Below are 26,605 nucleotides of genomic sequence, written 5' to 3' on the forward strand. Positions count from 1 at the left end.
ACTATTGTTTGTAAAGATGAACGTGGTACCTTCAGGCGTTTGGAAATTGCTCCCAAGGATGAATCAGACTTGTGGAGGTCTACAATAGTTTTTTTGCGGTCTTGGCTGATTTCTTTTGATTTTCCTAGGATATCAAGCAAAGAGGCACTGAGTTTGAAGGTAGGCCTTGAAATACATCAACAGGTTCACCGCCAATAGACTCAAATGATGTCAATTAGCCTATCAGAAGCTTCTAAAGCCATGACATGATTTTCTGGAATTTCCCAAGATGTTTAAAGGCACAGTCAACTTAGTGTATGTAAACTTCTGACCCACTGGAATTGTGATACAGTGAATGATAAGTGAAATAATCTGTCTGTAAACAATTGTTGGAAAAATGATTTGTGTCATGCATAAAGTAGTTGTCCTAACCGACTTGCCAAAACTATAGTTTGTTAACAAGAAATTTGTGGAGTGGTTGAAAAACGTGTTTTAATGACTCCAACCTAAGTGTATGTAAACTTCCGACTTCAACTGTATTCACATAAACATAATATCTTGAGATTCACTGTAATTATTGATTATATTAAATATTCCAAATCAGACAGTAAGTATGTTGTCCCTACAGAATTGCTGGCATATGTCTGTTTCTGTTATGTTTTTTTTATTATATTCATGTGTTCTAGCTTAATCTTACATGTTTGTCCTCAAAATGAATCAAAAGCTTAAATTTGGCCTCCCCCTATGTCAAGCCATTCCAAATAATGTTTGGCAGTCAGTGGATGATACAAAATGCATTCCAGTGTACTCCCTTGAATAATGCATGCTGGAAAGTGTAGTTGCTTACTGAAGAAATCCGTGTAGAGAAATCATCTTCATTTTTCATCAGTTGGAAACCCAATGCTGTAGCCTGTAATTATTCAGATTGCACTGTCACACTTTGCTATTTTCAAATGAATTGTGAATCGTACAGTGAAGAATCATTCTTGGACTTGGCAACGGGACATGTTTAAATCTCATGCCTCTCTCCAATCATGGCCGAAGGGCATCTCCATAATGTATAGTGAAATCCCGAGGAATCACTCCATTTGAGTTGAGCACAGAATTCACTTATCACGTCACACACAGGGTGTACACAATGACAGGGCGGACCCGTCAACAGAAGGCAATACACAGCAGCCAAAATATTTAGTAAGCTATTTAGTTGTAGTCTATATCCAGTTACACTTACACACATGCCTTATAGGTAAGGGTTCGGGGTTTTTTCTTAGAGGGCAAAAGCTACATCTTTCAACTGAAATGGCTGTGTCTTGTAGCTAGCTCATGTGCTTTGAAATATAAATCACGGATGCTAGTCCCAGACAACAGTATTGACCCACAAGGAGGTGTCGTTGTGTGCAAATATGAGTTCCAGTTCAGTAACATAGGACACTTTTTGCTTTTGGACAATCGATAGACAGGTAAAGTGCAGAGGCATAGAGTAGCTACAGGACACATGTAATACACAAACATTTAGCTAAAAAACAGCACAGGATTCAAAGCAAAACACAACCCAGCAAGCAAGGCTCCCAGTGTTTACCTACTGTATGACGTACCAGACAGGCACTTGTTAGCATCTGATTGGTTTGTTGATATCACCTAAATATTGCCCAGTAATTACAGGCTAATTGGCACTAACTAACTCTAAATATACCCCAATCCAATATCACAAAACTACAATGGCTTTCCTTGCTGATACAGTACTTTGAAAGGTAATTGACCTATCTGTGTTTTCTGTATACAAATTACTGGTTATCTTAATTTTCCTGTAAATATATAATTGACTTACTTGTGATGGACAGAACAGTCCCTACATTTCAATGCACATAATAATGCTGTAGAGCAGTGGTAGAATACTGTATGACTGTAGCAGCCTACTGTTGTCTATATGATGAATATCCTTTTCTACCACAAAAATGTGATTTTAAATGATATTATTTTAGCGTGTTGAATGATTTATTGTAAACATTTCCAATTGCCGACTCATTTCCAACTTTTTTGGTTACAGGTAGAACACTTTTGGGTTCCATGTAGAACCCTCTACATGGAACCAAAAAGGTTCTACCTGGAACCAAAAAGGGTTCTTCAAAGGGTTCTCCTATGGGGACAGCCGAAGAACCCTTTTAGGTTCTAGATGGCACCTTTTTTTCTAAGAGTGTACTTCCTGGCTTCACATAATTAGATATGTTGTTTCTTTATGGTTCATGAGGTACGAGGCTACAAGGCCCATGTTTTAAGATTAACCAGAGGATCGAGGTGCTGCACTCTTGTGAAAACTCTTAGCTTAGGTAAAGCGCAAACTACCTTATTCAGCCAACAGCCAAATTACAACATGAGAGAAACATGCCGGCAATTAACTCATTAGTTATGTATAATCATGGGTAGACGTTATACATTTGTTGTAGATAAACAAATGATGCGTATGAGTTTCTATTACCAGTTAATTATGTGTTAGGAGATAGTCTTCTTGTTAGTGGAGTGTTCTGGAAAACAGACTTTTGCACTAGACTAGATGAGAGTGTTGGGGTGTTTGCGGAGGTGGGCGATAGAGAAGGGAGTGATTGAGGGAATTACGGGTGCGAAGGAAGGAGAGGATGAGGTACTGTAGGAAGTGAAGTGTGTGGGTGGGAGGGAGGGAGGTGAGGAAGAGAGGAGAGAGAAAGGGCTGAGCTGGTTTCCAGTGACTGAATGAATGGCACTGCAGCGGTAATAAATCAGCCCAAACACTGCAGCTGAGTCCCCCCCCCACCCCCCCACACACACACACACACGCACGCATGCACGCACACAGTATGCACTGTTGCATGCATGAGAGCATTCTCATATAGACGCTAACACGCACACACACAGGCTTATTAACACACTGACTTTAAAACACTGTCACACACACTCATCCACTCCAACCTACACAATCCCATATTCTTAGTCAAGATAATAAAACTGATGAATAAACTGATTTACACATACAATATCTCTTCTCAATTCGCCCACTTGTATGTTTGCATACTGTTACATACATGAGAGCATTTGCAATAATCACTCACATATGGTACATTCATTTACTGACAACCTAAGTTGTTTAATAAGTGGTACTGTAATTGACACAGGTTGTGAAATGCGATAACTGAATATTGTTGCCATAATGTTATAACATGAAACACAATGCTGAGCGTGGCATAATTCTGTCTCTCTTTCTGTATCTCAGAGACCAAGCAGGAGTTGGAGGACCTCACAGCTGACATCAAGAAGACAGCCAATAAAGTTCGCTCAAAATTAAAAGGTAAGTATAAAATGAAAATGGAAAATGTTGTGTGAAACACTGGAAAACATTGCGTCTGAAAAACACCATGTCAACCAATACCGCACGGTGTTAAGTTGTCCACGCCTCAGCTAGATGTTGAACACAAGATTAGAACCTCTTGGCTATGAAGGAAATGATGTCAACCCGAAACCTATATATTTTTTCAATTTTCAATCTGAACTCGCTACTAAAACACTTGCTCAGAGCCAGAACACTTGCTTCATTAGATTACCTGACTAGAACGCTGATGGTCAGATAAAGCCATTTATGTAACGGCAACACAGCAGATTTCTATAGCGCAAATAAAAACACAAGCCAATGTTTAGTCTTTATCAGCTCCTTAAATCAAAGAGTGTTTGTCCTCAAGGGAGTCCCCATGATTTCAGGCCCAACATACTAAAACAAAATGGTTACGATGGACAAAAATAAAGATATTTGCTACATCTAGTGGCCCCCTGCAATAACATCAAATGAGCGTCTCAGGGACTTTTGTTAAGGACAAGAGTCAACTGGGGTCAGAGTATCATTTCCAACAATTGTATTTTTAATGAGGAGAGAATTATAGCTAAGAGCAAAGCTGAGGCGGCTAAATGTTAACTGCATTGAGAGTTAACAGTTCAAGGACATTCCTGCATTAATGTGTGGCGGTCGAGCAGTGAATTCATCTATCTGGGAGTTCCAACCAACCATTCGCCCCAACACACATCCCATTCACACTTGCACATGCACACTGAAAACAGCTTTGATGGTGCATATCGGCCTATAATTGCAATCCCCACAATGTCTTTCTGTTTTTGTCCTTTAACGAACATGGATCTGCTTTTCATGTTTTCATTTTCCATATGTATCTCGAACGTACAGACAAATATTTGCATACGTTGAGTATACAGAACATTCTGCCGTCTTGCAAGTGTGTGTTTGTTCGAACCTTATCCGTGATATCGTTTGTAAATACAATAGTCTCTCTCATATGGTAGATTTATAATATAAGTGAGTAGGAAGTAAAGGTCAAACCAGAGAGCATACAAAAATCTTGGATACTCTTTGATTTGACGCTATACATTAAAAAAAAAATCTGAATTTGTCAGTTAACTCTCAAATGATGTCTTTTTTTTACAGTATCATTACTGTACATTTCAACCCTACCCACTGTGAACACGTGAATATATGCAAATCATTTGGCAATTAAATCAGCTCGTCAGCTGCCTAGTTATACATACAGTAGAGAACAGAGAATATACTTCGGGGGTTTTGCTGTAGAAAATAGGTTGTCTCTGGTGATCCCCCCAAGGGGCATATTGTAAAAAGCAAAGCCGCAATGGAGCAGACATCAGTCTTGTCATCCAAACACCTTCTGCCTCCAGCCTCTGCCCTCAGACTGCCAGTATGTCAGGTCGCAGATCAGTTGACACCGGGATCTAGGAGCAATATGTTGCTTTGCTCACCATTTCTTAATAACTAATAAAGTGAGAATTGACAAATGTCCTTTAAAAACTGTAATAGGGCTTGATGGTGTAGCAATTTATATTTTAGGCTTTGGGTTCTTCTTAGGAATACTGTCTTGTGCCTCAACATTTTATTGAAAATGCTTTTTTTTACAAATGTAAGAACTACCATTTACAGTTGCTCACCGGTCTAGTTTGTAAATTAAGAAGCAACCTTTTTAGACTCCCAATACACTGAATAGTGCATTCAACCACCATCAGTACAGCAAAGGTAATAACATTTAGATGAATTGAATGCCAAGCTGCATTATACACTGCGCTCCAAAAAGGCACCATTTTCCATCAGACCTCGTGTGAAAGATCAACTTAGGTTGACAGGCGACCGCTACACTAGGCTACCACTCTGCTTCCTTATAGAGTATGTCATGCGGTAGCTTTGCAGTCCAGGAGAGAGAAGCAGCTTCTGTCTCATCCAGTCAGACAAAGTGTTTAACCAACAAAACAACAATGATCAATGACCTTTCAACCAGCCAAGTAGAGTGTTGATATTTACTGAAAGACAGGTAAACCCCTTGTTTAAGACCACGTTAAGGAGATCCCCCCCTTGGCATTATTATGCAAATCAGCTGAGTCATGACACAGTGAAAAATGAAAAGGCAGCAAGCCAGAGGAAGTGCCTCACCGGGGAGCGCTGCTGTACTGTAGCTAGGTAGCCGACCAACCGTAGATCCACCACTAAAGATAGATGCTCAACTATACTGTAGCTTCTCTGGATTGGTCAGGATGTTATGCAACGATAAGGAAACCATCATAGAGAGATACTGTATGACCTCATAGATGCTGTGGGTAAGTACGCTATAGATTCCCCGCGTTATCCACATTACCACAGGTGGACTACACAAGATACAAGACCAAAGATAGGTCAAGAATACGTAACATAAAATCAATCATTTCAGAGACACAAACTAAAACAAATCATACTTATTATATGTAGTTGATACCAATATACCTGATGCACCACGAGGCAAACATCTCAAACATCTGTGTCCAACCCACTCGCTGCTGATAGACCACTACTAAGATACTATACAAACGTGCACAGAGGTCTGATTTTGGGACGTGAATTCAAACACCGGTAGGCGTTTTAGACTAATCTCATTTGATGTATAAGCTCCCTCTGAAGCCAGATAGGAAACCGCTCACTCAAAGGTGCTGAGTCACATTCCTCTAGCTTCGTTCTTTATTTTAGTCCAATAATCTAGAAGACTCCCACTCATCTGGTTGTTTCTTCTAAATTGCATCACAAAATACTTTGATTCTGAGAGAGAGCTTCCTCTATCAAAAGTAATGAACGGTGATGGGACATTGGCATCTGGGCACCATGCAGCAGCAACAAAGCATCCAATCAGCAATATGGAAATCTCCTTTGTTATTGATCTAAGGATGGGTTCAAAATCAGCCTAGCTTATAGAGACACCAGCGGAGCACTGTGTCTTTGACCAGGGCGCACAGTAGTCATAAAGACAAATTACAGGAAGAGTATGCGCCATATGGTGAGACAATTCATCTGGAATATAACAGGGGAACTCTTTGTTATTTATTTGAATTTTATTTATTTAACATTTATTTAACTAGGCAAGTCAGTTAAGAACAAATTCTTATTTTACAATGACGGCCTACCTCTAACCCTCCCCTAACCCGGATGACGCTGGGCCAATTGTGCACCGCCCTATGGAACTCCTGATCACGGTCGGTTGTGATACAGCCGGGATCGAACCAGGGTCTGTAGTGACGCCTCTGGCACTGAGATGCATTGCCTTCGACCGCTGCGCCACTCGGGAGCCTAAAAGAGATTAAGAGGTGGAGATATTGTGAGGTGGGTTGAGCAGTTATATTGACAGCTTCTTATGAAGCTTAATGAAGCCTTTATAAATCCTACATAGATGATTCACAAATGCAAATGTTATACTATGGGTGATATAATAGGTCCTTACATCTGGTGCTTTCGTTTGACATTCTTTTATTTCTCAATTTTCTCTTTATTGTTTTTGGAAATGCTCTTGGGGAAGGTCACACAGAGAGAGAGAAAACCAATGTTAAACGATGGTTCACAAAAGATGTTTGAGTAATCACATACAGTACACAATAGATTATATTGGGAATCACATTATCTGGTAGTTGTGAGAAACCCAACATTTGTCCATAAATATGCATCAGGAATTACCTGTTTTTTCCACAAGCTTTTTAAGGACACTGCCTCTATTTAAAAGGGTCTTGGCAGGACCCCCCAAATGTGTTGTTTGGGATAAATATGTTATATTTTTGGGAACATTGCATTTGTTCAAAAGGAGATGGTATGTCATAAACTGACAGTTTGACATCCCAAAATCCTGCTATTTCTCTGTTTTGTTGATCCAAATTAAATGCACCAAGGGCATTTTACACAGTTACATCACATTTAGAACACAACTGGAAAATAATGTTTGGTTTGTGGTCAGCAACACTATGGGCCCGATTCACACATAGGAAATCTATTCCTTTTTGACACATTTTGATTTAAAGAGCGACTGCCCCTAAAAAGCAACTTCTCGTTTTGAAAATGGCCTACAGTGCCTTCAGAAAGTATTCACACCCCTTGAATTGTTCCACATTTTGTTGTGTTACAGTCTGAATTTGAAATGGACTACATTCAGATTTTGTGTCACGGATCTACACACAATACCCATAATGTCAAAGTGGAATTATGTTTTTAGAAATGTTTACAAATTAATAACATTTTAAGTTGAAATATCTTGAGTCAATAAGCATTCAATCCTTTTGTTATGGCAAGCCTAAATAAGTTCAGGACTAAAAATGTGCTTAACAAGTCAAATAACATGACATTAAGTATCCAGACATTGAGTATCCCTTTGAGCATGGTGCAGTTGTTAATTACACTTTGGATGGGGTTTCAATATACCCACTCACTACAAAGATACAGGTGCCCTTCCTAAATCAGTTGCCGGAGAGGGAGGAAACCGCTCACGGATTTCACCATGAAGCCAATGGTGATTTTAAAACAGTTACAGAGTTTAATTGCTGTGAAAAGAGATAACTGATGATGGATCAACAACATTGTAGTTACTCCACAATACTAACATAAATTACAGAGTGAAAAGAAGGAAGCCTGTACAGGACAAAAATATTCCAAAACATGCATCCTGTTTGCAATAAGGCACTAAAGTAATATTGTAAAAAATGTGGCAAAGAAATGAACTTTTTGTCCTCAATACAAAGTGTTATGTTTGGGGAAAATCTGAGTACCGCTCTTCATATTTTCAAGAATGGTGGTGGCTGCTTCACGTTATGGGTGTGTTTGTCATCTGCAAGGACTAGGGATTTTTGGGGGGATAAAAAGAAACAGAATAGAGCTTAGCACATGCAAAATCATTGAGGAAACCAAGTTCAGTCTGCTTTCCAACAGACACTGGGAGATAAATGCACCTTTCAGCATCATAATAACCTAAAACATAATGCCAAATACACACTAGAGTTGCTTATCAAGAGGCCCTAACCACATAAAGTGAAGTGCTACAAAAAAGGTTTTCATGTGATCATATGTGAAGTTAATGTGATAACGTGACGACATGTAAAGCAACCTGTGATAACATGAAACTAGACGTGAAAATGTGATCACAGGTGAAGTGTTCCATGAACACAGGTTTTCACATATTACATTTGATATAAAATCATGTGATTTTCCACATGTGAAATCATGTGTTTTTTTCTGTAAGGGCGACATTGAATGTTCCTCAGTTGCATAGTTACAGTTTTGATTTAAATCGGCTTGAAAATCTATAGCAAGACTTGAAAATGGTTGTCTAGCAATGATCATCAACCAATTTGACAGAGCTTGAAGAATTTTGAAAATAATAATGTGCAAATGTTGCACAATCCAGCTGTGGAAAGCTCTTAGAGACTAACCCAGAAAGACTCACAGCTGTAATTGCTGCCAAAGGTGGTTCTACAAAGTATTGACTCAGCAGTGGGAATACTTATGTAAATGAGATATTTCATTATTTAATTTTCAATAAATTAGCAAAAATGTCTAAAAACATGTTTTCACTTTGTCATTATGGGTATTGGGTGTAAAATAAATCCACAATCCATTGTGAATTCAGGCTGTAACACAACAAAATGTGGAATAATTCAAGGGGTGTGAATACTTTCTGAAGGCATTGAATATTTATAATCCCCTTATCCAAACTGATTATTCATTTACCTAGGTCTTATCAATAGCTCTTATCAGTTTATGAATTACAGTGCATGAAGATTGGTGTTATTTCTATCGTAAAGTAGATATTTTTCCACTTGGAACCGACAGGTTGCTCGACCTTATTAATGATTTCCTTGCGCGTAAAGCTGGTGGAATTATGAGGGAATTAAGTGAAGGTCAGAATAAAGCGTATCGGTAAACACACCTCTGCCACACCTCCAGTTCTATGACCCCCCCCCAACGATGGTGGTTTAAGTTCAAGGTCAGAATACGCTTAGAGAGAAAAGTGCATAAAAAGGGAATTAAGTTCCATTTACGCCATAACTCGGGTCAGAATTCTCCCTATCAGGTTTGGTACTGTATTAAGTAAAATACCTATATCTGTTGTAAAAGAGCATACTTTTATCATTAGGCCTGGGCCTATTTGTAATTCTAGCATAAGCACATTGCCCATGACATACTAATTGCTCCACCCAATGGAGCATATTAGCATGCTAGCTATAGTACCTGACTGTGATGGGGAGGTAACTGACTGAAGTTCAGTGGAAGATGGGCAATCTCCTTTCCGTTTGGCGGTTCCATTGTTTATTTCTCACAATTTCTTGCCTCTTTCGCAGCAATCGAGCAGAGCATTGAGCAGGAGGAGGGGCTGAACAGATCATCTGCAGACCTGCGAATTCGTAAGACACAGGTGAGTCCTCTATCTGCTGCACATCCACTGAGGAGATGCCAAGTACCAAAAATGTGTTGATCAAACATAAAGCTGCTGGTGTATCATAAAGAAAGAGAATACACGGCTTCACCACAACTTTAGCCTTCTGCCAATGTAACCGATGTGAAATGGCTAGTTAGTTAGCGGTGGTGGGCGCTAATAACGTTTCAATCGGGTGACGTCACTCGCTCTGCGACCTGAAGTAGTTGTTCCCCTTGCTCTGCAAGGGCCGTGGCTTTTGTGGCACGATGGGTAACGATGCTTCGTGGGTGTCAGTTGTTGATGTGTGCAGAGGGTCCCTGGCTCAAGCCCAGGTTGGGGCGAGGAGAGGGACAGAAGCTAAACTGTTACACCAACTACACTTTTGCAGACCTGGCTTTGAAAAAGAAACAAAAAAAATAATATTTGAATACAGGTCTGGATTTAAAGCCTTATTGTTATTGTACCATGTGGCCTGATGCCTACCCATAACACCACTACTTAGGCCTAGAGTATAAATCTTCATATAGTAGGAGACTTAAGGGATACCTCGATGAAGCGGGAATTCCAAAGGCCTTCATGACCATGGACTGTCATGCACCACTGAATGTAAACGCTCACTGACATCCATTTATCTTTTGACATGATAGAAAAGGTGTTAAATTGATCATGTCATTTCAATGACTGATGAACTAAGTGATTATGTAGCACATAAGAAAGGCTCTATGAAAGGTATATTCAAATGTACTTTTAAGATTAAACAACTTGGCATATATCAAGTGTTTTAGAGTCGAAATGTGCTAAAAAAACGAATGATTAAAGATTAGGATAAATGTTCCGCTGGCTTGGGGTAGGTCCTCCCCCTTGAGTTGTAACCTGTTCTCAAATTAACCGGTGATGGTGAATGAAGCTTCATTCTCAAATAAAGATTCATTAGGTTATGACGTCTGCATGAGGACTAATTATCTTTCACATAGAAACACATTTAAAAGCCTTTGTTTAGAGTAACACAAAAACCAAAGGTATGTTCTTTGAAATTATGATGGCACCACATTCTCTGAATGGAATTGTGAAAGATTGTCTGACTGCTCAATGACAAACAGTTATCAACTGTGGCAGGAGGGAGAGTCCTTTTTACCTTTTACCGCGGTGGGCTAAATCAGGGTCACAGAGTGTTTCTTGGTAGTTTAAACAAATCTACTTTGAAATCAAATTATACACTTCACACACACATGCTATGAGCTTTAAAAAAGAAGACACCTGTACCATGTTAGATATAGAGTTGAATTGTATTCCATTTTCAGTTTGCACCCCAATATTACACATTTTATATACTGAACAAAAATATAAACGCAACATGCAACAATTTCAAAGATTTTGCTGAGTTACAGCTCATATAAGGAAATCTGTCATTTGAAATAAATTCATTAGGCCCTAATCTATGGATTTCACATGACTGGGCAGGGGCCACCCGCTTGGGAGCCAGGCCCACCCAATGGGGAGCCAGGCCCAGCCAATCAGAATGAGTTTTTCACCACAAAAGGGCTTTATCACAGACAGAAATACTCCTCAGTACCGGTGCCACTCCCCTCAGACGATCCGACTTGTGTAGGACCCCAATGTGGAGGCCCTGGGCTGGCGTGATTACACGTGGTCTGCAGTTGAGGCCTGTTAGACATACTGCCCAATTCTCTAAAACAACGTGGTAGAGCAATGAACATTGAATTCTCTAGCAACAGCTCTGGTGGACATTCCTGCAGTCATCATGACAATTGCACGCTGCCTCAAAACTTGAGATATCTGTGGCATTGTGTTGTGTGACAAAATTACACATTTTAGAGTGGCCTTTTATTGTCTCCAGCGCAATGTGCACCTGTGTAATGATCATGCTGTTTAATCAGCTTCTTGATATGTCACACCTGTCAGGTGGATGGATTATGTTGACAAACACTACAATGCTCACTAACAGGGGTGTAAACAAATATGTTAGAGAAATACACTTTTTTTGCATATCGAACATTTCTAGGATCTTTTATTTCAGCTCATGAAACATGGGACCAACACTTTGCATGTTGCGTTTATATTTTTGTTCAGTGTACATCACAGAAGGGAGAACTACAACAAAACCATTTGACATAGAAACACCAGATTTTCAGCAGGTTAAAAAAAAGAAATGTTTAGGAATGATGAATTAATGAAAAATAGTATTAACATTTCACCCAGGAGACCACTAGTCATTTGACTGCAGGAAAGGTCTATGAGACCTTTGAATAAGCCGCACCACTGCCCTGCAGTATGAAAAGGAGGTGCTATAAAAAGGAGCGACACAGCAACACTGCCAACATTATTCACATACAGTGGGGTCTGAAATTATTGACACCCTTGATAAAGATGAGCAATAATAACTGTATAAAATAAATTATTCAAATACTAAGCTATACTGTGTGTTCAAAACATTTGGAAAATATGTTATTTTATACTAATACAATTGCTCTAAAAGGTAAGGGTTAAAATGATTGACACCCCTAAAGATTCTTATAAATAAAGTAGTCAAAAGTTTAGTATTTGGTCCAATATTCCTAGCACGCAATAACTACATCAAACTTGTGACTCTACAAACTTGTTGGATGCATTTGCAGTTCCTTTTGGTTGTGTTTCAGATCATTTTGTGCCCAATAGAAATTAATGTATTGTGTCATTTTGGAGTCACTTTTTTAAATAAATAAGAATAGAGTATGTTTTTAAACACTTCTTCATTAATGTGGATGCTACCAATTATGGATAATCTTGAATGAATTGGGAATAGTGATGAGTGAGAAAGTCACAGAGGGTCAAAAATCATACCCCTAAGACATCTCACCATTACCAATAACAGAGGAGTAGGATTTTTGACCCTCTGTGACATCATTATCCACGATTCATTCGGGATTATCCATAATGTAGTCGTTGCGCGCTAGGAATATGGGACCATATACTACACGTTTGACTACTATATTTATAAGAATCTTTAGGGGTGTCAATAATTTTGACCCCTACCTTTTTGAGAAACAATACTGTTACTTGTTAAACAAAATCATCTCTTTCTCTGAGCAATTGTATTAGTATAAAATAATATAATTCCCCCTATTTTTGAGCATATAATATAGTTCAGTATTTGAATTATTATCAAGGGGTGTCAATCATTTCAGAACCCACAGTGTACCAATACAAGTACAATGGCAAAGGTGACATTTGCCATATCAAATCACATGAACAACTCTCGATACTCAGTATTACCCACCTAAACATTCAATCAAGCTGTGCACTGAATTGTGCCTTTTTCAAAACAACACCACTTTCCTTTAAACCCCCCAAATGTTTATTCATTTGAAATTCAGATCATCTCACTGTGAACCAATGTTCTTCAGAGGTGGCCAGAAAGGACATCTGTCATTATAGGCTCTTGACTCTCTCAACCACCTGATCCTCTGACTCACTGCCACTAATTCAGCCTCTCTTCCATCCTCCCCATAGCTACACTTAGAAAAAACGGGTTCCGAAAGGGTTCTTCGGCTGTCCCATTAGGATAGCCCTTTCTGGTTTGAGGTTGAACCTTTTTTTGTTCCAGGTAGAACTATTTTGGGTTCCTTGTAGAACCACCTGTGTAAAGGGTTCTACCTGGAACCAAAAGGGTTCTACCTGGAACCAAAAAGGGTTCTTCAGAGAGTTCTACTGTGGGGACAGCCGAAATAACCCTTTTAGGTTCTAGATAGCACCTTTTTTTGTAAGAGTGTACCTCGCCCTTATTCTCTGCCTTGCATTGTTAGTGGGTTATTCAGGCAAGCGGAGAAGGAGACACTGCTGGGCTGAATCTCAGGCCTTCCCTCCAGCACACAGTATTGAGCCATCCTTGCTTTGACCCCTGCCTGTATTATTTTCAGCAGTAATTCAATGCACAAGGCTCAGTGATACTCAATGATCCCCTCTGGTGGTCGGAACGTTCAACTGCCACTGTCATTGCCTTTGCAGCATCAGCAAAATCTCTAACGCAGTAGCCATTATTTGAATGGAGGTGCATGTGTGCATACATATGAAGGCGTTTCTGCCATTTTCATCAAGGGTATGATTGATGTGCACTGCAAATGGCCAATTAGGCATCATCACAGTATCAGATGGTGTTGATTTACCTTATTTGTGATTTTCTTTGCTCCAGTTGCCACTCCCTAACCCCCCTCTCATCTGATCTCCCTGTGTCTGACCTTTTAGCACTCGACGCTGTCACGCAAGTTTGTAGAGGTGATGACCGAGTACAACACCACGCAGTCCAAATACAGGGACCGCTGCAAGGACCGTATCCAGAGACAGCTGGAGATCAGTGAGTATCTGTAGCCCACCACCATCATAGGGCACAGTTAATACACCCCTGACATTAGACACTATACTCTATATCAGGGATCATCAACGAGATTCAGCTACGGGCCGATTTTCTGTTGAGCGGATGGTCGGGGAGCCGGAACATAATTACAAATAATTTGTGGACTGCAGATTAATCTCATGAAGCCCAAACCGATATAATGTTTGACTAAAACATTATAATTTCAAGCCTTGCTTACACTTGTATACAATCACGTGTCTCTCTATTATGCGTGGGAATATTTGGGAATAGATTTCTTCAATTAAAATCAATTGGAGTTGATTTCCTGGTGTTTTTACAGTCTTTTATATTCCAACAATTATTTATTTTTTATGTAAACTTTTTGTGAGGGCGGGGAGGGGGACAGAAAAATTGGGGGGACAAATGATTCCACCCGCGGGCCAAATTCGGTCCGTGGGCCGCCAGTTGGGGAATCCTGCTCTATATAGTATCTATGTATGGAGATACTATACAAGTACAGTTCATAGTGAATAGAACCATACACAGTCATTACAGTATATTGACATTATCAACCTAGATTCTCTCTTTTAGGGTGGATTAGGCCTAGATTTTGTTTAGCGTTCTTTGTCAATTGCTTTGTTAAAATGGCTGCACAAATACAACACAATTGATTGGTTGATTGATTTTGTGATTGGTAATAAATCAACAAGACTAATGCCATACACACACATGCTGACAGCAGACAGGGTAACACCGACTGACAAGGAGGTACATTAGTATCTTACACAAGAAATAGCCAGAGTTCTTACTAAATATACACTGGTACCCAACAGTGCAGACACAAAAATGAGCTTTGCAGACGTAAGGATATTTTCAAGGCAGCCCCACTGACCTGCATATGAGACAGAATGGAAATCACAGACAGTGAGTATCCTTTTAATACTGAAGTACACAGATACAGACACTGGCAAGCGTTTCATACACAACTCACAGCCATAGTGACATCTGAGATCCAGACATCATCTAATATTATGCCTAGACACAGTATTTTTCAAAGACTGGGACAGACTTAACAGAATAGATGCATTTGAAGTTTATTGAGACGATACAAAGTAGACAAGAGATACGAATGGCCACATATGACCACATATTAGCCAATGATAAGTTGTATAGTCATGCAGATTGCAAAAACAGAAGACCTTCCTTATAGTATAGTGATAACTTCATTGTAATTCAGCTCGCACATTTTATTTAAAAGCTGTATTTTCTTTCATATTATTTCATTTTGAATAATATTTTTCGGATACCTTAGAGCTTTAAATTGATCTAGATTATTCTAGACATCTGGTTAGAGATACATGCTCTTTTTTAATTACTGCCCAGAATCTGTGCTGTGCCTCAAATTGGCACTAAAACGGTGGAAATGTGTTGATTTAAATAACTAAACTGTAAGTGCATCAGGCAAAGCATTATGATAATTTGTTGGCAATATATTTCATTGTGTGTGTGTGTGTGTGTGCGTGCGTGCGTGCGTGTGACTGTGTGTGCTCGGCAGCTGGGAGAACAACCACCAACGAGGAGCTGGAGGATATGCTGGAGAGTGGCAAGCTTGCCATTTTCACCGATGATGTGAGTACAACACCTGAGCCTGGCCATTCCCCATGGCAGACATATATCCACAGTGAAGGCCTGGGGACCACAGACACTAATAACCTGTGTTGCTAGTCATAGCTAACTCGCTACATCTGTCACGTTTGCATTCAATAAACTACTGCTATGTCGACAAGTATTAGTCCTGATATGAATTTTAACAGAAGAAGAATGTTGATTATTACAGGTGGCAAAAGAACACATTCGAATCCTCTTCTCTCCTCATCCTCGGTCTCCTTCTCAACCCTCTGTTTTGGGTCCTTAGATCAAGATGGACTCTCAGATAGACAAGCAGGCCCTGAATGAGATTGAGACCCGACACACAGAGATCATCAAGCTGGAGAACAGCATCCGCGAGCTGCACGACATGTTTGTGGACATGGCCATGCTGGTCGAGAGCCAGGTAAAGTTTTGTTTTTATTTGAAATGTTTTTAAAAGATGAATGAATGAATAAAAGCCCAGTTTTATGCCATTAGCCTTATGTTGAGCACAGAATAGATTTGAATCGGCCTAACTTTAATTCTGCACCAATGGTCTCAGAGCCATTTTGTGATGTTAAAATGAAAACATTGGAGCATCTATGCATCTTCAAACTGAGCCTTAAATCTTTCATAATGAAATTCGTCCAACTGTGATTTGGTTTTTGCCACGATTGACTGAGAACGGGGCAGATATTTGGAGCTGAGAGTTGAACATATGACATTTAGCCTCAGGCGTGTGGGTTCACAGGCATATTCGAGTAATTGTGCTTTGAGACCAGAGAAGTGTTGCATGTTATTATTCTATATTTAGATGGAGACTGTGAGTAAACACACTGTTGCCTAAACTAGTTCCACACCAATAGGCAATGCTGTGTAGCCATTCAGATAAGCTCAGGCTACAACTGTAGCCTTTTTACATCCTGGTTTCATCAGTGTAGCCAGCTCTCTGCTGCTAGAGTTGTTATCTTAATGAATGGGTTCTTACAGTATGTTCAGGGTTGTGGCTGTACGCAGTGGTTGCACTTAAGTTGAAATGGTATAGCAAAGACAGAATACCTCACATGAATACTGGATGATATTCTAGATTTGTTGTCTTAAATGTGTTGGTAACATACTACAGTTTATTCCCAAAATTATGACAACTTAATTAAGTTACATTTTCAAATATTGTCATATTTACAGAACATTTGTTAATATTACATACAATCTCTATATGTGAGATACAATATGAGAATAGTATGCTGCCAATTTCGATTCTCACTGTGAAGAAATGACCGTTGACTTGCACTAAGAGCCTATGAATATCATCTGGACGACCTAAATTAGAAAATTGCTTCTGGGTAACAGGGAAATATGGTTTCTAAGTTTAGCTCATGCACTATAAACCGTTGGTGAGTTGGATTATTTCATCCAAATTACAATAGGGAGGAAAAATGCTTTTGAGTGACAATTCTTCTCTTTCTCTGGGGGCTTTTCCTCATGGACAATATGCAATTGTGTATGATGAATAAACATAGGTACTTAGCTACGCTCATCTCATTTATGTATCAATACTGTTGTTTCCTTTGGCAACATTATGCAGCACACAATATTAAAAATCCATCGTTAGACGGAAGACAACATGTAGATGATAATTGGCTTTATCAATATCACTTACAGTACTTTGTAACTGGAATAAAAATGAATAGAAAACAGCTTATATTTGTGCTAGAAGCTTTGTTTTGGATTCGAAAGAACAGAGATACGATACCACACATGAGCCTTAAAAAAACATGGGGCGGAAACATATGCGTACAACGCGGTTGAGGCTAACTTAAAGTGGTAATAGGTATTCTCCTCAGTCCGCTTGCATTTTGATGACGGTGCTTTTTGCTGTTTACAGGGAGAGATGATTGACAGAATTGAGTACAATGTGGAACACTCCGTGGACTTTGTGGAGCGGGCGGTGTCTGACACCAAGAAGGCTGTCAAATACCAGAGCCAGGCTCGCAAGGTAAGTCACAGGCTCTCCGTATAACATGGCTAACGCATATATTGTGTATACACATAAATACATCCACATGTTTTATCACTGTTACGTTGCTGTAACCCACATCCCCCACCTACATGAGGATGTATACATACTGTACATTCTAATATACATACTATACGTATGACATCACGTAAACACACAGACACACATACTAAAAGAGGCACAGCATCCTCCTACAGTCAATCATATCACAAAAGGTTCATGCCCACCACCCCCTCATACTATATTATTAAAGAGTACACACACACACACTCACACACACACACACTCGAATAATAATAATATCCACCACCTCTTCATGTACAGCGCATTCCACCCTCACTCACACAGTACCTCAGTGATTACCAAGCGACCAACCCCCACAGACACATGATAGCTTTGGGCACAATGTACACACTAATGTGTTGTATAGATAAATGATATTGTACCTTACCGTAAAACTGTCCCGTAGCATGTATACAATCACAAGTCTCCCTGTGTCTTGCTAACACCATCACCGCCTTGTCTCCCCCCCCCATGCAGAAGAAGCTCATGATCATCGTCTGCTGTACTATTTTGGGAGTCGTCTTGGCATCCACTATCGGCGGATACCTGGGCTTTTAATGACGACAACGACGAAAGGCGGCCACAAGAGAAAGAAAAAAAACACACAGAGAGAAAAATATCATATACAATATCAGATAAGGAAAATGTTCTAAAAGGGGTGGGGTTGAAAAAACAAAGACAAAAAAACGAAACCGACATTATAGCTGACTAAATACATAACATATACAAAAAAAGAGGGTACAAATAAACAAACAATTTGCAATGTACATGTAAATGTATTGAACATAAGAAACAGCACATGGGTTAGCTACCTGGAAAGAAATATGACGTAAAACATTTGTTTTTTAACGTTTTTTTGGGGGGGGGGGGTGGTCTCCAGGACAGTGCCAATGACTGCTAAATTGTGTGTTGTTCCAGCAAAGGTAGTTCACTTGGATGCGATTTTAGAACATAATGCACAAAACTGGAGAAGGATTAGGAGGGTCGGTGTAGTTTATTTCATAGATACAATAATCCCGTTTCGTTGGGAGAGACTGACTTTGGTTTTGCTTGAACGGTGTCTTTTAGAGACTTCTCATGGGTTGATTATTCCTGTCAATCACGTTAATCAGCCAGACAAATTAGTGTAGTCAACTTGAGTAACCCTGCAATAGGCTGATCAAATCTCCTAGATAGGCAACAATGTCTTGACTTCGACCAATAGGGACAAGAGCTTACACCCATGGAGCTGTTCCGACGGCAGATGAAAGGCCCTGGCTGACAGACAGATGGAGGCGTGTACTTTAGGGCGTGGCACTGCAGTAGCAGGTTTGAAAAACAACTGACAGTTTGCAGGTGCTCCATCAAGGCCCTTCTCTGCTCTTATCCATACAGTAGGAGCTTGGAGAGGGAAACGTCTCCGGGCCTTCAGCTAATTCCATATGCCTGCGGCAGAAACCAAATTCAGAGAGAGATTAGAGAGGTGAGACGGGAGGGGTGAGGTAAAACCGACGGTCGAACTATGCAGTTTTGACAAAGAAAGCCGACCAGCTCGAGTTTTCCCAAGGATGTTAAGAGAGAACAGACAGAGAGAGAAAAAAATGATATTATAAAAGGTTGCAAGATATACCAGAGAGGGAAGGAATAGAGGGAGGTGAAAGAAAGAGAGACCTATAGCCGTCATGCCTGTTCTACAGATTAGGAACATATTAAAAAGTAAAGATGAAAATTGAACAACGGATTCTCAAAACTTGAAATGCTGGCAAGCCCTGGTGCAGAGTGTCATGTCTTACTTTGGAAGTGGTTAGTTATACTGTGGTCGTGTAGTGTGTGACGTGTCCTGTGACAAATAGTCTGGCCTCATATTTCCTTTATGGATCTTTAGCTATATTTTGCATTTTGCCGTTTTGCTTTATTTTATTTTCAAAGATACAAAACATATAAGCAAATGGGTACTGTGAATGGAACACGTTTGTGTGCCCCTCTTGTGAAATTGTATTTTTTACTAAGCAGAGATATAATCTTAAAAAACACGCAACTATAGAATCTATTCATAAAACATGTTAGGTATTAATAATTGATCAATCGGTCGGTCATGTTGAGTTTTTAGGGAACCTATTCAACCCTCCGCTTGAGTTGTTTGGGTGCTATTTCACCAAGACGGGCGTTTCCCTCTTAATATTCCATTGATGGTGCTGACCTATTACCAGTTCAGAATGGCAAGGTCAGGAGAGAATACTGGGCTCTACGATTGCACATTCTACAAACTAATGCCATTTGAATTCAGGCCCACGAACAGATATGAATGCTGCTACATTTATCTGAAGGAGACAGCTCTACCTTGCCAAGGAAATATGCATGGCAACATGATACGGATGTCATGGTGACTCTGTTGAAGCCAGCACTGTAATGTCGCAGATTAAAATCCAATTGCGGGAATAACTGAATCAAAATCATGACTCACGAGCCTTGCCCTCAAAGTCCCAATTCCCTGGCTTGCGTTGACGGTGTTGGCCCCGACTAGATGAACTAAAGCGTTCTGACTGTTTGGGGTCACCTTCATGGAGTAGTGTCCCAGTTTAGTTCATATGACAAGGCCTTACCCCCTGCGATCTAGATTGGACATGGACCTAATCAGAATGTAGAATATACTCTACGATCAATAGATGTTGAAAAAGCAATAACTTTATTGCTGGTGTATTGATTTGATTTGAATATAGTCAATTTAAAGATGAACCCAATTATCCTTTGACGTTAGCTTCCTATATGTAGGAACTTCATAGGATATAAGTTGTAGCCTAGCGGTTAAGAGCGTTGGGACAGTAACTGAAAGTTTGCTGGTTCGAATACCTGAGCTGACAAGGTGAACGATCTGTTTATGTGCTCTTGAGCACGGCACTTAACCCTAATTGCAACTGTACTACGTTCTGGATAAGATTTTCTTAATTTCAAGTGCCCAAACAGACTATGCTAGTCACCGCAAGATGAAACTGTGTTTTCTTGCAATTGATACTTTGACTGTATATGTAATAATTGTAAGGAAAAAACAATGTTGTCAAATGTTTTCGGGAAAATACTCATTTTGTGTTGAAAATGTCCTTAATATTGTACATTCAAAGGGAGGAGCCAGCTCTCAGTTTTCTGAACTTGGATTTTAAGATGGAAATGTAGCTAAATTCAACATTTCCAAGTGCCAAAAGTGACTCTGTTCAGTGTAAAACCAAAGGCGCATGATTTTACTCCATGAGTGCCCCAACACAGAGAATCACGTTAGTTTAACCTTCTGACACAGAATTGTCCTTTAATGCACATCTCACAGGACATTGGATAGGAATTAGCATACCTAATTCATCTTACCTATTGGCTGCTGCATAATCAATACACGCCCACCCACCCTTCACAGTTAAATGGTCATTCCCCTGTCATTGTCATCAGCAAGGAACATTATTTTCTAAGTCATCGGTTTCTTGGTGAATTTCTAAGTCAAGTGGCCCTATGATGGTCATCCCTGACTGACTGTCAATGAACTGTCTCTGTTGTTGTCCAAACTTTAAACTATAGTAACTACATTAAAGTTATGTTCCACTTTCAGCTCGGTGGCCAACCAAATCATGGCCCTTTCCAGTGCTAAGTAGTAGTTAGCTGATGCTTTGTGCTAAAGCCTGCCATTTCATCATAAGGACAATACTTGCAATAAATAGGAAGCTGAAACCTTAAATGAAATGTTCAGTCATTTCACATATCCATGCAAAAGGCTCTTTGGTTCTGAGTGTGAAACAGTGGCCTTTGATAGTGGGCTGTCCTTACAGAATGGGAGTTTGCGTTGCTGACTTTTTTCATGAACAACCACATAACTTTGGGAGATTGGCACTCACACCTTGGAACACAGTGAGCAAGAAACAACAAAAAATGGCCTCTATTTAAACATGATTTAACTTCAGGACTAACCCATGTCACTGTTTTCTACGTGCATACCGGTAACCACTTTTGAGTTCTGTACAATCTCGATCACCACGAGACGTGATATTTCAGTCCCACCATGACTTAAAGGCTCTAATATTACTTTGGTGAGCCTCTGAAGTCCAATTTGTATCTTTCCATGGCAAGAATGTCTTGCTGCAGCAAGAGATATTGAGGGCAGAGGAATGGCGAACGGGAAATGTAGGTTCGTTCGACCAACATCTCCAGCCACAGATCCAGGAGGGAATCTGACTGTAGTCCTCAAGTCGTTCCAGCACTGGCCAGCATGTTATTTTGAAAGCTTCTGTGTATTTAATTGTGTCCAACCACTTACATGTACAGTTAAAATGGGGTTATATTGATGTCGTTGTTGTTTTTTTGAAAAGGAATATGGCTAGGGAGCCCTCATTCTTATTAAGGCATGCAACTTTCGGCTTTGTGAGTTTGCATGGTGATTTCTGCTCTCAATCATGTGCGCACTTTACACTCTTAAGAAAACACTGTCTATCACGTTCACGGTTTAATTTATCGATCGATTATTTATAGTTACTCACTGGGGACGGGGTGAGGGGTTGTAGTTATATCGCTGCTGGTGTCTGTTTTATCGCAAGTCTACAGAGACACCATATTGACAGTGGTACATCCAGAGGGGTGATCTACGTATGTACGAGTGTGTGTAAACCTCTGGGTACTGTTTGGTGCAAAACGTCGTCCCTCCCTTCCTGCAGAGTACTGTAGTGTGCTGTTTTCCCCCACCATGGCAGAACCCCGAGTAGTAATTCTGATACATTCCATCCTGTAGCCCTCTTTCTCTCCCATGGCATCTATCCCACTTTGCTTCGTGTGCTTCTATGCTGGCGTATGCGTCCTTTGTGAGGAAACGTTAATCGTGAGTCTTTAAGCTGCGACTGCAACTTGTGAGCTCCTAGGCCTTGTGTGCATGCCCCTCGTCCCTGGCAACAACAAAAATATGGTGTGTTTGTGTGTGAGCATGAACGTTTGTTTGTGTACAGTATGTGTGTGCACGTCTGCGATCGACGCAGGCCAGTTGCATCACACTCTGAGCACGCGACTAGGTGTAAGGGCTGTTCGGGTTTAGCAGGTCCATGGTTGTAGCTGTTGAGTTCCAGTTTTATGTTGAAAACAGAACAACAACAAAAAATACACTATTTATATATGTAACCAAATTCAAACCAAAGCATTTTGCCCCACGTGTTCTCAGTCACCTGATCAAAGAGCACAAAGAAAGTCAAGTTTACAAAAAAAATACTTATAATATAATAAGAGTAATCTAGAGTTATCATCCAGATTATCCCCCCCCCTTCAAATCATTGTATGTTGTTCTGTCAGCTAATTGATTCAAACTTCTGAGTTGACTTGTTGAAAAGACTTCACAAATTGTCCTTTAATCATTTGTAGTTTGTAGTCTTTGTGGTTGTAATAGTGAGAAGAGATGCATAGTCATATGATGTACACGGAGTCCTCTTACCCGTGGGTCCAAAGGAGACAACAGTGACGATTATTATTTGGTGAGATACATATCCCTATCCAAACTTCTGTGTAGTCTATACACCTGTCTTTATGCATACAATATATACATGTTGTTTTTTGTTATGGCCTCTTTAACACCCAATTCAATGCTCACTTGCTTTGCTTTCTCTGTGCTGGCAACACACCTGAGCTGAGCGTACCCAGATCAACTTTGGCAAATATAAGGGCACTGACCTGGATGAACCAAAGTATTCTGTTTTTATTCCTGTATTGTTTTGAAATTAAAAGATGTATCGGGTGTGCGGAACATCGGAATGACCTCCAAACGTAGTGAGCACAGAGAAAGCATTCTGTAAATGAGTGGAGAATGAATGACGGTAATGACCTTGCCATCTAGCTTCTGTCAGTGCAAAGCCTTATCAGCGCAGCCAATGGAAAGGAAAACCTCTTCTGGAAAGGGTTTGAATATGGTCTTGAACTGCAAATATAACCAGTTCGATCTTTCAAAATGAAATACCTGTTTTATATTATCATGGTTCATATTTGGGGTTTCCCTGGCTATATACGGGCACCCTTACATATTTGCTTGTTGTAGCCACAAGAAATTCAAGGCCCTATGCAATGGCCACTGGCTTTATCCTCACCGTTATGTCAATATTCAAACTGCTTTCACAGAAGAGGTTGCTCAACCAACTAAATCCTCTTCGGAGATGCTACCTTCTATTGTGGCTTACTAATGTGCTACTGTTATTTGCCACAATGAAAGCGTTTGTTGTTTTCTTTGCTTTATGGTCCTATTCTGGAACATACTCACCATATCTCACAACAGTATTCCTTTGTATCAGTGTTCTAATTGGGAGTGGGGTTGGCGGTGTAGGAATGATGCCCCCGAAATTGTGACCTCAGAAAGTTGATTACTATCTGAATGGTCATAACAGTAGGTTAACAGAAAACTGAATAGATATTACATATATTATTATAATGAAAAGAAAATGCAGTAACATTTGCAAACTGAGGGAGATGGCAAAATGATCAAATGCTAAACTAAGTGAGTGATTATATTATAGCAATGATTTAAAGAAATAAAGGAGTTATGTTAACAAAAATAATAGTAGTAATATTGAATGCTCACAATTTTGTTAAACTGAACTGGATCTTTGTGTCTTGTAATTATTGTAAATACTTCAAAGAGAGAAAAAATGACTTGCATGTCCATGTATAAAACTACTGAGAAACTTGTTCCTGTCAAAGTTGTGAAGTGGTTCGATCTCTGCCCTATCCCCACTGTCCCCCCTCTTTGGACTGACTGTCTGTACATATATGTTCTTTCAGTTTTAATGCGTGTTTGGAGAGTGTTTGGACAAAAGAAAGAATAATTTGTGTGACCAACCATATCAGTCAAAAACCAACCAGTTTGATTTCGTTCAGAGGCATCCGTCTCTGATGAATAGTGCTTCCCTCCATCCGTAGTAAGAAGGGAGTGGCAATGTACATATTGCCATGTTGTCTCGGTTTCCTGCTTCCAGGCCAAATATGAACTCAAACACTCTCTTTGTCTCCAATTATTAGCCGGAAGTCAGCCAAAAAGAGCCCTGTCATTATGATTGGTATTGTCTTGTATAATGACAATGTCAACCTTGTCACTTGGCTTTGGGCTTCTTCTCATGGGCCCAGGGTCTCTCATCGCTGTGGAAAGTATACTGTGGTGAAAAAAAGAAGTCCTTCTCTTAATTGAACCTGCCATTATGTAGTGGTCATGACATTTAGAGTCATTAAGTACTCATTTGTGTGATCTTTAATGTCTGGCAAGTGTTGCAACTCTCCTATGTTCGTGTGCATAGGAGAGAAAATGATTTCCATTGTCAAAATTGTAAGAAGAATTTTTGAAATGAGTTAGGCTCTGCGTTGAGTTTTGTCCTCTTTTGTATTGATATCTTAGCGCATCAGATGCGAACAACTGAATCACCTTCTTAGGAGTTTGAGAGGATTTGTCCCAATTGTGAGGCAGCCCAAGGAGGTCTGATCCTCAAAGGGAAAATTGTGGATCATACTGAAAGATTGGCCTGTGACAATATAGAAATCCACTTTTATGTGCAATACAAAAGAAAAAGGGCTTTCTCTAACATGCAGAAGTGAGACAAAATTATTTCAGACCTCGGTCGACCACAACACAGTTTTGGTTGCAGATCGAAAGCCACAGTTGGTGGAAGTGATTTGAAATCTGTAACAACACAGGCAGAAGAGAACAACTCCATCTTGTTCAGTGAAAGTCAGTTAGAGGGGGTTGTCAGGGTGGGCGAGATCGGAGTGAAACAAGAAAATGATACTGAGAGAGACTGAAAAAAAGAGGACAGTTGGATCGTTTGCTGCAACTTTGACTGGAAATGCAACTTGTGTCCCGTTTTTTTTGTGTGTGTGTGTATGTGTGCGTACCGTAATGTAAAAAACTATCTGTCCCTCTCTCTCCCTCTCTTGTACTGCTGTTTGCTGTTCTGTTTAGTTAGTGTGATGTGCCAGTATTTCCCCTCCTCTCGCTCCCTTTTCTCCATGGATCTTTAAGATGACAACTCTATGCAGATGCTGTCTTTTATAAGTGTGTCAAATTTTAATTTAAAATAAAAACTATTAAAAAAAAAACTAACCCGACAGACATATTGAAATGATAATAAAAAAATGAATAAAGAAAAGGATTGTTCAGTGTACCCTCGCAGTGGTTGGTCTTCATTACTGTTGTCAGTCTCCATTGCTATAGTACACAATGGCTCAAATTCAATTGTATTATTTGCCAATTATGTTCTTAGATCATAATCTACCAAACATATGGCAATGTAATGTTATTTCATGTTATTTTGAATTAGGAATATTAGTTTGTGTTAAGCATCCTCATGTTATCCATTCACACCTTGTCATGAAGCATTAAGTGGGTCTGAAGTCCCTGGGGTCTATTCACTGGGTTTTGAATGAAGTCACAGTGAGTATCTCTGTAGACCCTGATCGCCCTCCACTGGATTAGCAACATCTCAGACAACTCTTCACTGTGATATGCGAGACTTGGCAAGCATTCGGACACAAAAATGGCTGCTGTGCGTCACTCCGGTAAGTCAAGTGTTACAAATTGGTTGTGGGTGAGGTGACTGAGTTCGCTCCTTACAATTTAACATGTTTTGACACCTAGTGAAACGCACAATTTAAATGTCATCCATCATTATTGTATTATGTCAGTGTTTTTAAAGGTGGACTAGGCCATATTGAGGAAGCATCTCAGAGCAGATCTATGATCCGGCCCTGTCCATATTATTCATTAATATCCAATAGACAAAACTGATCCTATATCAGCACTCCTGCTCAGACCCTTTGAACAAAGGACTTTGAACAGCTGCTCAGCCATGTTGTGTGGGTTAG

At 39.9% G+C, this 26,605-nt stretch overlaps 1 protein-coding gene across 1 annotated transcript in view; it reads left to right on the forward strand.

Annotated features, from left to right (window-relative positions):
• The window catches only part of LOC115171039 (syntaxin-1B), a 59,777-nt gene extending 33,872 nt beyond the window's left edge, over window positions 1-25,905 (forward strand). The window contains exons 4-10 of the mRNA XM_029727494.1: window positions 3,224-3,298; window positions 9,637-9,710; window positions 13,956-14,064; window positions 15,620-15,693; window positions 15,980-16,117; window positions 17,579-17,689; window positions 18,251-25,905. Of these exons, the coding sequence (XP_029583354.1) occupies window positions 3,224-3,298; window positions 9,637-9,710; window positions 13,956-14,064; window positions 15,620-15,693; window positions 15,980-16,117; window positions 17,579-17,689; window positions 18,251-18,331 (662 nt within the window). The 3' untranslated portion in view covers window positions 18,332-25,905. The remainder of the gene's footprint in view (window positions 1-3,223; window positions 3,299-9,636; window positions 9,711-13,955; window positions 14,065-15,619; window positions 15,694-15,979; window positions 16,118-17,578; window positions 17,690-18,250) is intronic.
• Window positions 25,906-26,605: the final 700 nt, after the last annotated feature.

This window comes from Salmo trutta, chromosome 32, assembly GCF_901001165.1.
Source record: "Salmo trutta chromosome 32, fSalTru1.1, whole genome shotgun sequence".
NCBI classification, from domain to species: domain Eukaryota; kingdom Metazoa; phylum Chordata; class Actinopteri; order Salmoniformes; family Salmonidae; genus Salmo; species Salmo trutta.